This window comes from Sarcophilus harrisii, chromosome 2 (genome assembly GCF_902635505.1).
Source record: "Sarcophilus harrisii chromosome 2, mSarHar1.11, whole genome shotgun sequence".
Classification (NCBI taxonomy): Eukaryota; Metazoa; Chordata; class Mammalia; order Dasyuromorphia; family Dasyuridae; genus Sarcophilus; species Sarcophilus harrisii.
This window is the reverse complement of record NC_045427.1, coordinates 492,339,552-492,352,396: the sequence shown is the minus strand read 5'-3', so window position 1 is coordinate 492,352,396 and position 12,845 is coordinate 492,339,552. Positions and strand designations below refer to the sequence as shown.

At 35.9% G+C, this 12,845-nt stretch overlaps 2 protein-coding genes across 2 annotated transcripts; one reads left to right on the top strand and one right to left on the bottom strand.

Annotated features, from left to right (window-relative positions):
• Positions 1-2,259: 2,259 nt before the first annotated feature.
• On the top strand, positions 2,260-3,204 carry LOC100918326 (olfactory receptor 4E1). Its single transcript, XM_003755814.1, has one exon. It carries the CDS (start codon positions 2,260-2,262, stop codon positions 3,202-3,204), a length of 945 nt encoding a protein of 314 aa, XP_003755862.1.
• Positions 3,205-10,826: 7,622 nt separating this feature from the next.
• Positions 10,827-11,768, bottom strand: LOC100921469 (olfactory receptor 1509). Its single transcript, XM_012544552.1, has one exon. It carries the CDS (start codon positions 11,766-11,768, stop codon positions 10,827-10,829), a length of 942 nt encoding a protein of 313 aa, XP_012400006.1.
• Between the last annotated feature and the right edge of the window lie 1,077 nt (positions 11,769-12,845).

Below are 12,845 nucleotides of genomic sequence, written 5' to 3'. Positions count from 1 at the left end.
TTTACATGTTTTTCTTATTGAATCCTAGCCATGGTTCTTGTACTAATTAGCAATTACTTTCTCTGAGTCTCAGTTTTCCCATCCCATCCATAAATGGATGGGCTAGATTAAATTAGCTCTAAGGTTCCTACTGGCTTTAGTGCTCTGTTACGCCAAGTATACTTTTCTGTATATACTTTGAGTTTCTTTTGATATATCTTTACTAACTTCTCAAAATTAATTCTATCCTCAATGAAGCTAACATTGGATTAAAATTACTTCAGTTCAGTTCAAACAAACATTTCTTACATGTCTAGCCTCTCCTAAAATTCTGCTAGCTCATGATGGAATGAATGAGACCTTAGCTCTTGAATGCTCTATAGTAGACTTCTATTACTGAGAGGTTCTACTAAAATGAAGAAGGGTTCAAGGATGAGCCTGATGATGGTTCATATATCCACTCTTCAAGAACCAGTTTAGCTAAAGTCAAAAAGATTCAGCACCACACTAGCTAGGAGATAATAAATATTCAGTCAAAGCAACTCTCAAGGACCATCTACTAATTTGTAGAGGGGATATGATCTCATAAGATTAGAGGATTATATCTAGGAGAAGGAGAAGGTAGGGAGAAAAATTTGGAACACAAAAGATTGGAAGGCTGAATGTTGAAAACTATCTTTTCATGTACTTTGAAAAATAAAAAGCTAATTATTATTTTTAAAAAAATAGAGGATTGTAGATCTAGATTTAAAGGGACCTCAAAAGCCATCTAGTATAAATCTTTCATTTTCAAATGAAGTAACTGAGGCCCAAAAAAAGATTAAATGACTTTCTTAAGGTTTATGTCAGTAAAGAAAATATCTACAATGCAAATTCACAAATTTTTGAAGAAATGAAATATGTACAAAATATAGTAATCCACCAGGTTCATGAAGGAAAATAGCCCCTGTCCTCAAGGAGCTTTGAGTTTATTGAGGATCATATGGTATGTAAACAGGTAAGTATAATACAAAGTAAAATGTGATGGGGCAAAAGGAATATTTAAAACAAAGTATCCTGGGAATATTAAAGGAGGGAGTAATCACTTTCAGCTGAAAGGGATAAGGAACAGGGGGAGTGGGGGAGAGGAAGAGGACAAGAGAAGAGATCACATCTGAAAATGTCCCAAAAGGTGAAGGAAATGGCAATTGATCTAAACTTTTTAAAAAGGGAAGGATTCTAAGAGGTAAAGATGAATACATTCTAGGCATGAGGAACATCCTACATAAGTGTATAAGAGCAGGAGACAGCAATTTGATTTGGCAGAATAACTAATAGGTCAAGTTAGTTGGAACAAAGATAAAATAGAAATTGTATGAAATAAGCCTAAAAATATAAAAGCCAGAAGGACTTAAATGCCCTGCTAAAAAAACAAGTTTGTGTCTTATCTACTAAGCAATAGCTAACCAGTGAAATTTTTGAATAGAGAAATGACATGATCAAATCTGTGCCTTTATAAGATTGATTTATCAACACTATGAAGGATGAATTGAAGGAAGGAAGGCAAGGAGTAGGATTTGGGAATAGGGAGATGCAGATGAAATGTAAAACTCTTTCTCTTCTTTTCCACAAAGGTCTTACAACCTAATTAAGCAGAAAAAACCTATATGATTGAAATAAAGCAACAATACAAAACAGTATCAATTCATCAATCAACAAGCTTTTATTAAGCACCTACTTAATGTTGGTATATGATTAATTGTCCAAATTAATACTGAACAAGATGGAGTGAGATCTCTAAAAGACAATTGTGAAAATCAAGTAAGGCTTCTACCCCAGAGGTGGAGTAGACCTCAAGGTAGTCCTTGGGCATTGACCCAAGGACATACCTACTTCCCCTTCCTGCTACTCTTCCATGACATCATTTTCTTCCTACCTCAATGAAATATGGACAACCATGTACTTATTGGCCAAAGTTCAATTTCCTGGGTAGTTCCCTTATTTAAAATGTAAGACATTAGTTAATAAGAGTGAGGGTCAGTGGTGGGAAAGGTATTTGTGTTAGGGACTATTTAAACTATTAAACCTGTCCCTAAAATGTTGCCTCCTTTTGATTGCTTTTTTGACTGGAGGGTGGCCCACTTCTCACAAAAACGTATAAATAAACCTTCCTTTTGCTCCTAGAGATATCTCCAGCTTTTTTATTCCATGGTGGTCATTCACCATTCTGAGCCACACAATATTTTAGACAATAAGTACTAATATGTTCTTAACTCTGACAGATTACCCCAAAAAAAGAGAATGGAAGAGGCTATCCTGTCCAATCTGACTTCAGTGACTTATTTCCGGTTGCGAGGTCTATCCACCAACCAGAAGGTGCAGATGGTTGTATTTGCAGTATTTCTCATTTTCTATATCCTGACCTTGATGGGTAACATCCTCATTGTTATCACTATTATCTATGATCGTCGACTCCACACCCCCATGTATTTTTTCCTTAGCAATTTGTCCTTCATTGATGTCTGCCACTCTACTGTCACAGTCCCTAAAATGCTAGTAGACACCTGGTCTGAGGAGAAGCTCATCTCTTTTGATGCTTGTGTAGTTCAGATGTTCTTCTTGCATCTCTTTGCCTGCACAGAAATCTTTCTCCTCACAGTCATGGCCTATGATCGCTATGTGGCCATCTGCAACCCACTGCACTACATGACAGTGATGAACTGGAAGGTGTGTGTGCTGCTGGCTGCAGCCCTCTGGACTGGAGGGACTATCCACTCAGTAGCTTTGACCTCCCTCACCATCAAACTACCCTACTGTGGTCCTGATGAGATTGACAACTTCTTCTGTGATGTACCTCAAGTGATCAAACTGGCCTGCACAGATACCCGCATCATTGAGATCCTCATTGTCTCTAATAGTGGACTAATTTCTGTGGTCTGTTTTGTAGTATTGGTGGTCTCCTATGCTGTCATCCTGGTGTCTCTGAGGAAGCGGATTTCAGCAGGTAGGCGCAAAGCCCTGTCAACCTGTGCAGCCCACCTCACAGTGGTCACCCTTTTCTTGGGACACTGCATCTTTATCTATTCCCGCCCTTCCACCAGCCTTCCTGAAGACAAAGTAGTGTCTGTGTTTTTCACAGCTGTCACCCCCCTTCTAAATCCTATCATCTACACTCTGAGAAATGAGGACATGAAAAATGCCTTGAACAAGCTAATTGGGAGAAAGGAAGGGAAAGAAGAACAGTGAAAATTATTCTCAACCCTTATGCTGTTTGCTTTTCAAACAATTATTCAACATATACTGAGGAGTAATTATGTGCTATTCACTGAGGAGAATAAAAAAAGGAATAAGATACATATCTGCCTTCACATAACTGACACAGATTAAAAAAAAAAACATGTTAGAATGGAATAGATGTTTAGGAAAGTACAAAGTACTATGAGAGTTTGGAGATAAAAGAATTCACTTTCTATTTGGGGAATCAGGGAAGAGAGATTGAAATAATGGACAGTATTTCAGGAGGCAGTTACATAACTGGAATAATATTATAGGAGCAAAGGCCTGGAGGAAGGAAAATTGGGAGGGGGAATAAAGAAGGAAAAAAGTGGTAATGAGACTGATTAGAAAACTATTGACTTAGCCAAAGCAGGAAGTAATAAGAATCTGAACTATCATGTTAACTATTAGAATAGACAGGAGAGGTCAGAAGCAGAATATGCTGTAAGAAGTAAAAATTATTGTTACTTCATGCCTGGGAGAATGATAGACCAGAATAGAACCATTCAAATGCTTTTCATTTGAACAAAAAGATCAGAGAAAAACTTGCCACTCATAGTGATAGGGGCTCCCACTCTGTCACATTAAGAGAAATAGAAGCATTTAGTGGAAAGAACAATGTAATGGGAATCTAAAGACCTAAAATTTCATTCCAATCTTAAATTTATTATCTTAATTTTTCATGGTCTTGAATACTCCATCTGTAAAACAAAGAATAATGCTTATTATTCTTCCCACAAGTCAAAGCTATAGTGTATAAGAATAAAATGACATGGTAAATGAGATATAGTAAGTAATTTCATGATTCTTTAAGAATTTAAGATTCGTTAAGAATGGCTTCATTAAGAAGATCAGACTTCAGAAAGTTGACTTTAAAGGACAGGGGGGATTTGGATAGCCATAGCAGAAGGGAATCGGCATATGAGGTTGTTCTGAATAAATGGTTTCTCCTGGGGTACTTTTATTAATTTTATTCTTTTTTTTATTTAACAACTATATAATGAGCTTCTAGTATGTGCAAGGCCCTCTGGTGGGTACTGGAAAGTCAAATGAGATAGGATATGGTATTGTACTAGATAACATCTAGGCCTTTTTGCAAATATTAAATGTTAAATAGAGCATTTAAAGAAATATAAGCCTCCAATTCTAGGAAATCAACCTAAATTACTAGTTGATATGAACATAAAATGAGAGTGACCATGGCCTTCTTCATCCCAATAATACACAGGGATTTTGGAAGACATGCATCAATAACAGTCTTCTAAAGACATATGTGATATGTGTTATAAGAGCCTTATTTTGCTATTCTTTTTCCTAAAAGGGGAGAGACAGACAGAGACAGAGAGACGTGCAGGATAAGAATGAAAGAGAGGAAAAGGAAATAAGGGAGAGGGAAGAATAGAGAAAAAAAAGGGAAAAAGTAGGAAGGGGGAAAGGGAAAGAAAAAGGGAAAGGACAAAGTTGGGGGGGGGGGAAGAAAATAGCTCTTTTTAAAAATACTTAGAAAAGAACAAAAGAACAACCCTAAAAAAATTATAATTAGAACAACTGAAAGTTTCACACTGAATTTATTTTATATTTGTGCAAAATAGAAATCCACTGTTTTATTTACTCTTCTATTATACTATTTATATGTAAATATTCTTTTTAATTTGGTATTTGTTAAGTTCAGAATAAAAAGAGTTATTTCATTGTATATTATCAGGAATGAAATTATTCCATGTGCTCCATGCTGTAGAGACAATATTCAATAGACGAGAGTTAGTGGGCTTATTTTTCCAGCAATTAGTGAGTTAGTGCTATATATGAACATAAATACATACTTCATTGAATACATACTTTTAAAGGACAAGTGGAGAATTTTAGTTAAAATATCTTTTTCTCCACCAGCAGGATGATTTCAGAGAGTCCTGAGGAGACTTACATGAACTGATGCTAACTGAAATGAGCAGAAGCAGGAGATCATTGTACATGGCAACAAGAAGATTATACAATGATCAATTCTGATGGACATGGCTCTCTTCAACAATGAGATGATTCAGACCAGTTCCAGTGATCTTGTGATGAAGAGAGCCATCTACACATAGAGAGAGGACTGTGGGAACTGAGTGTGGTTCACAACATAGTATTTTCACTATTTTTGTTGTTGCTTGCTTGCATTTTATTTTTTCTCATTTTTTCCTGTTTGATTTGATTTTTCTTTTGCAGCAAGATAATTGTACAAATATGCATGCATATATATTGGATTTAACATATATTTTTACCATGTTTAACATATATTGGATTACTTGCCATTTAGAGAAGGGGGTAGAGATTGAGAGGAAAATTGGAACACAAGGTTTTGCAAGGCTTAATGTTGAAAAATTATCCATGCACATGTCTTGAAAAGAAAAAGCTTTAATAAAAAATAAATAAATAAAATCTGGGAATGATGAGCTTGGAAGTGGAACACTTACTCCCTACCTTCACTTCCATATTCTCCTACTACCACCATCACTCAGCAATCTCTCTCCCTTGAGATTCATCCTTTGCAAATTTGTTATCCAATCCAGATCCTAGCAGCATTTATATATTGTCTGTAGGACATTCTCCCTCCTTTCTCAATGAATTTAGTACCTTTTCAGTCTCTCTTTCTATCCTACCTCCTGCTCTCATACCCTAGAATTTCAACATAAATGTTTGTTTCCTTAAACAAACTCACCTCCCAATTCCTCAATGTTCTCATCTCCTAGATACTACTCCTCTACTCCAATCCAATCATACTTAGCAATAGTTATATCTTTGATCTTGTCATCATTCACACGTGTTCCACTTCCAAGCTCAAGAACTCTGAAATTCCTTTATCTATTTATTATATTTTGTCATCCTATTTTCCCTATGCTTTAAAATTGAATGTTATTATTGAGAGTTATTGAACATGGAAGTGGAATAATTGTGAATAATGGTAAAATTAAAAGTGTGATTATGCCTACTTATTGGTTCTCCCTATCCAGTGTTTTCTTCCCTCCATACAAAAAACAAAAATAAAACAAAAAGCTCTCACTAGATCTTATTATTCTCACTAGCTGTTATCCCATGTTTCTTCTTCCCTTTTCAGATAAACTGAAAAAAAATACTTCACTTCCCTCCTCTCACTCTCTTCTTAAAACTCTCTACAATATATGTTCCAGCTTCATCGCTCAAAGGAAGCTGCCTCTCTGACATTTTCATCTAAATTCCCTTTGTCAGATCTTCATCCATGTCATGCTCACTAACTGATTCTGTCCTGGATTCCCTTTTCTTTCTCTATAATCTCTCAGTTGGTAATCTATTTAGTTCCCATGTATTCAATAATCAGTTCTATGGAGATGATTTATAGATTGATGTATTCAGTCTTAATCTCTCTCCTAAGTGACAGCCACGTATTACAAATTGCCTATTGAACCTTTCAAACTGGATGTTCCATAGGCATCTCAAATTCAACAGATCCTAAACAAAACTCATTATCTTTGCCCTCTCCCAAGGAATACACTTTTTTGAAACTTCCTTCTTACTATCAAGAGAACCACCCATCCTTCCAATCATCAGATTCATAACTTTGGTGTCATATTCTTAGCTCTACAGATCTAATTAGTTGACAAACATTGTCATTTATTTCCTGACAACATATTTTATATTCCCCTGTTCTATTTACACAGCTACCCCAAAGTTCAGGTCCTTATCATCACATCTTGCCTGGGCTATTTAATAATGTCATTTTAATTATCCTTTCTGCTTCGTTTCTTCCCACTCCAATCCATCCTTCACCCAGCTACCCGAGTTATCTTCCTAAAGGATAAATATGAACGTATCAGCACCTACCCTCTACTCAACAAACTTAACGGGGTCCCTAATACATTATTGTCAAATATAAAATCTATTGTTTGGTGTTTAAATCTCATCATAACCTTACACCTTCCTATATGTATAATTTTCTTATATATTAGTTCCCTCCATGAACTCTACTATCCAGCAGTACTGACTTATTTGCTGTTTCTCACACACGACACTCTTCTCATATCCATGCCTTTGCACTGACTGTGCATTATGCCCAGAATGCACTTTTACCTCTGTTTCTTAGAATCCTCTGGCTTCCTTCAAGACTTCAAATGCTATTTCCTACAGGAAGCCTTTCTCAGTACCTTCATCTTCTGGTCCCTTCCTCTTTAAAGATATGTTACATTATATCTACTTTGTGTATGTATGTATATATATATATATATATATATATATACATATGTGTATACACACACACACACACACACACATACACACACCCCTATAGGCAGTTAGGTAATACAGTGGATAGAATGCTAGGTCTAGAGAGAGTTAGGAAGACTCATCTTTATGAGTTCAAATCCAGCTTCAGATACTTACTAGCTATGTACTCTTAACCCTGTTTGTCTCAGCTTCTTCATCTGTAAAATAAACTGAAAGAGGAATAGAAAATCATTTCAGTATCTCTGACAAGAAAAGCAAATAGAGTCTCAAAGAATCATACCTAAATGAAAACAACTGAACAACAACAACAATATATGCCTGTGGTCAAAGAATATGAACAGGAGTTTTCAGATGAAGAAACTAAAACTATTTACAGTCAAATTTAAAATCGCTACAGATTAGAGAAATTCGAGTTAAAACAACTCTGAGGTATCACTACATACCTCTCAGATTGGCTAAGATGACAGAAAAAGACAACGACAAACTTTTTTGAGTTGTCAGAAAACTGGGACAGTAATGCACTATTGGTGAAGCTGTGGACTGATCTGACCATTCTAGAGAGAAATTTGGAACTATGGCCAAATGGCTATGAAATTGTACATAGCATTTGATCCAATTGTATCCCAAAAAAAGATCATAAAAAGGCAGAAAACACCTATATGTGCAAAAATATTTATAGCAGCTATTTTTGTGCTGGCAAAGAATTAGAAATTGAAGAGATACCCATCAATTGGGGAATGGCTGAATAAGTTATATGAATGTAGTGGGTTATTATTGTTATATAAGAAATGACGAGCAGGTGAATTTCAGAAAATCCTGGAAAGACATACATGAACTGATGCTGATTAAAGTGAGCAGAACCAGGAGAACATTGTAATAGCAATATTGCGTAATGATCAATTATGATAGACTTAGCTCTTCTCAGCAGTGCAGTGATTTAAGACAATTCCAAAAGACTTGTGATGAAAATGTCATACACATCCAGAGAAAGAGCTATGGAGTCTGAATGCAGATTAAAGGATGATATTTTCACTTTTTTTAATTTGCTTTTTGTTTTTTTCTTTCTCATGATTTTTCCCTTTCTTCTGATTTTTCTTTCACAATAATAGGGAAATATATTTTACATGATTATATATGTATAATTTATATCAGATTACTTGCTCTCTTGGAGAAGAAAAAAGGAATGAGGGAAAAATGGAACTCAAAACCTTACAAAAATTAATGTTGAAAATTATTTTTACATATAATTGGAAAAAAAGTGCAAAAAAGCAAAAAACAAAACAATATTTACCTATATATGTATACATTTCCTACATTGGAATGTAAGTTCCATAGGAAAAGGAATTATATTTGCTTTTGCTCTGTATCTCCAAAATTTGTTCTAAGTCCATTCACTTATTCACCAACCATATATTAACTTGTTAAAGATTAAACATTGGATAGTGGAAAATGTGTTGGATTTGTAATCTAGGGACCTGATCTTATTCTACTACTTGTGTGTCCATAAGTAAATCACTCTCACCATTTTGGGCCTCAGGTTCTCATTATATAATGAGGGAATTGGACCAAATGCTCTCTGAAGTCCCTTCCAAATTTATGTCTATGATCCTATTATCATTCAAAATAATGAATGCTAAGCATCAATACCTGTTGTGGGAAGTTGGTAGTGAATTGAAATCCCATTTCCAAATTTTACTAGTTGCTACAATTATATTTTCCATTGGTCAAACTCAAGGACTTTAAAGCTAGAAAAAACTTTTTTATTGGTTTTTAAGTCATTTTTCAGTCATGTCCTCCTCTCCATGATCTCTTTTGGGATTTTCTTGGCAGAGACACTAGAGTGGTTTGCCATTTCTTTCTCTAGCTCATATTCTCTTCTCCATGACCTCTTTTTAAGGTTTTCTTGGCAGACACACCAGATTAGCTTGCCATTTCTTTCTCCAGATCATTTTGAAGATGAGGAACTGAGGCAAAGAGTATTAGATGAGTGCCTAGGGTCACATAGAAAGTAGATATCTATGGTCACATTTGAACTCAGAAAGATGAGTCTTCCCAATTCTAGGGCTAACAGTATATCCATTATTCTACCTAGTTTCCCCAGAAGGAACCTAGAGATCCCTTAATCCAACTTCCATATTTTACATCTGAGGAAATTGAGATATAGAAAAATTAAATGATCAACACACAAGGTCCCTTAATCCAACTTCCATATTTTACAGCTGAGGAAATTGAGATACAAAAAAATTAAATGATCAACACACAAGATTCACACAAGTAGTTAGCAACAGAGGTAAGATTTCAACCCAGATCCTTTTACTTCAAATCTAATGCTCTTTTCAGTTTGGAACTATGCTCAAAAAGTTATCAAACTGTGCATACCCTTTGATCCAGCAGTGCTACTACTGGGCTTATACTCCAAAGAGATACTAAAGAAGGGAAAGGGACCTTTATATGTCAAAATGTTCGTGGCAGCCCTGTTTGTAGTGGCTAGAAACTGGAAAATGAATGGATGCCCATCAATTGGAGAATGGTTGGGTAAATTGTGGTATATGAATGTTATGGAATATTATTTTTCTGTAAGAAATGACCAGCAGAATGAATACAGAGAGGCTTGGAGAGACTTACCTCAACAATGATATTGTATGAAGATCTATTCTGATGGAAGTGGATTTCTTCAACAAAGAGATCTAACTCAGTTTCAATTGATCAAGGATGGACAGAAGCAGCTACACCCAAAGAAAGAACACTGGGAAATGAATGTAAACTGTTTGCATTTTTGTTTTTCTTTCCAGGTTATTTTTACCTTCTGAATCCAATTCTTCCTGTACAACAAGAGAACTGTTCGGTTCTGCACTCATATATTGTATCTAGGATATAATGTGACATATTTAACATGTATAGGACTACTTGCCATCTAGGGGAGGGGGTGAAGGGAGGGAGGGGGGAAGTTGGAACAGAAATGAGTGCAAGGGATAATGTTGTAAAAAAATTACCCAGGCATGGGTTCTGTCAATAAAAAGTTATAATTTTTTTAAAAAGAGTTATAGAGGGCAAAGGGATAATAAGTGATTATATAAATGCATTAGAGACTGCAAAATTGTTACAGAATATTTATTTGAGGAATTAAAAAAACTAAATTGATTATGATAAATACAAAAAAAAATCTAATGCTTTTTTATCACACTATACTTTCAGTTTTTCAAAGTTTCTCTGCTGCTATCACCCTCTTAGTAATTAACAAAAAATTTCCTTCTTACATACAGAGCCTCCCTCTGCCCCTAATTCCAAACTTCCTTTTCCTTGGATTTTATTATCTCATTATTATCTCACTTCTCACTACCTCTCCAGTCCTTTCATGTAAATGCTTTTGTGAAAAAAACTTGGCGCTGTCTGAGTTGTTTCATAGAACCTTTCACCTCCTTATTTCTCAAAGTATAGATGAGGGGATTCAGCAAAGGAGTGACAACCGTGTAGAACACAGCCACCACCTTGTCAATAGAGAAACTAGTATCTGGCCGTGTGTAGATAAAGATGCAGGGTCCAAAGAAGAGAGCCACCACAATAAAGTGGGCTGTGCAGGTGGAGAGTGCCTTCTGTCGTCCTTCAGCCGACTGCTTCCGCAGAGAGACCAGGATGACTGTATAGGAAGTCACTAGAGCCAGAAAGCAAACAAGGGAGATGGTTCCACTGTTGGACACAATAAGTGCCCCTGTGAGGTAGGTATCTGTACACGCCAGCTTTATGACAGATGGAACATCACAGAAGTAGCTGTCAATGATGTTGGGGCCACAGTAGGGCAGGCGGGTAGTCAGAAAGGTTTGCACAAGAGAGTGAATAGTGCCTCCCAGCCAAAGGGCAAAAACGAGCTGCACACATACCTTCATGTTCATCACTGTGGAGTAGTGTAAAGGGGTACAGATAGCCACATAACGATCATAAGCCATGATAGTCAGCAGAAAGATCTCTGCACAAGCAAAGAGGTGTAGAAAGAAGAGTTGTGCAATGCAAGCATCGAAAGAGATGGTCTTTCTCTCCAACAGGAAGCCCTCCAGCATCTTGGGGACTGTGACAGATGAGTGGCAGATGTCAATGAAGGATAAGTTACTGAGAAAAAAATACATGGGGGTGTGGAGACGTGGGGTAAATATGATGGTGACCACTATGAGGAGGTTCCCAAACAGGGTCAGCACATAGGTGATTGAGAATGACACCAAAAATAACATCTCTAACATCCAATTATCTGTAAGTCCCAAGAAGACAAATTCAGTCACTCTGGTTTGGTTGAAACCTTCCATTCATTGAGTCTTTCAAGAGTCCTTGGAAGAAAAGGAAAGTTAATTAATGACAATGGCCCATATTTATATGGCTAAGTTAGCCATATAAATATGGGCCATTGTCATTAATTGTCATTAATAAACTGGACCTAGGATTTCATTAGTATTTAGGTATGTCAATGAAAAGATTCTTTCCCATGGATATATCATTAAAAATTCTGCAAATTATAGTCTTAGAGAGTTGCCTGAGACATCAAGAACTCAAATGATTTGCCCAAGGATGTCACAACCAGTATATGTCAGAAGTATGAAACTAGATTTTATTGTCTTCAAGATCAGTTCTCTGATCACTATGCTACAGTGACTGGGTAATATAAAATGTATTTCTCTTAGCAAGGAATTTTGTTTTTAACCTTTGTAATTCCAAATTTAACATTACCACAATTATTTAAAAGTTATTTTGAGTTCTTAGGAATATGACAACTTTTTGGAATAATATGACATTAGTATCATTTTCAAAGTGTCAAAATACGAGATAGTGATATTAGAGAGATTTGCAATGGAATTACAGCTCTACCTCTCACACAGCTCCTTACATTTACCTAGTACCTAAAGCACCTATCTCATATGATCCTTAGGAAAAAAAACTCTTTGAGGCATATTATGGATGGGATAATAGCTTCAAAGAGGTGGTTACTTGCCCAATGGAAAGCATAACATAATCAAAACTTAGATCCAGGGTTCCCAAGTCCCAGATTCAATACTTTTCCATTACATATTTAACAGTTTCATTTTCTATTTACTAACAGACTGACCCTGACTTAGGCACAACTATCAGAATCTGTTTCCTCATCTGTAAAATAGAGATAATTATAGCCCCAGCTTCACAAGCTTACATTTTAAAACCTTTTTTAAGATTTATCAGTGTTTTCCTCTTCAAAATTTTGGGAAAGTGATAGTGAAAGAGTTACTAGTACTGTTTTATAGATGAATAAAATGAGGCTGGAACAGATGAGATGATTTGATTGAGGACATATCACTAATCAATGGCAGAGCAAGGATTTGAAACCAGGCCGGTAACACCAGGTCTAGCATTCA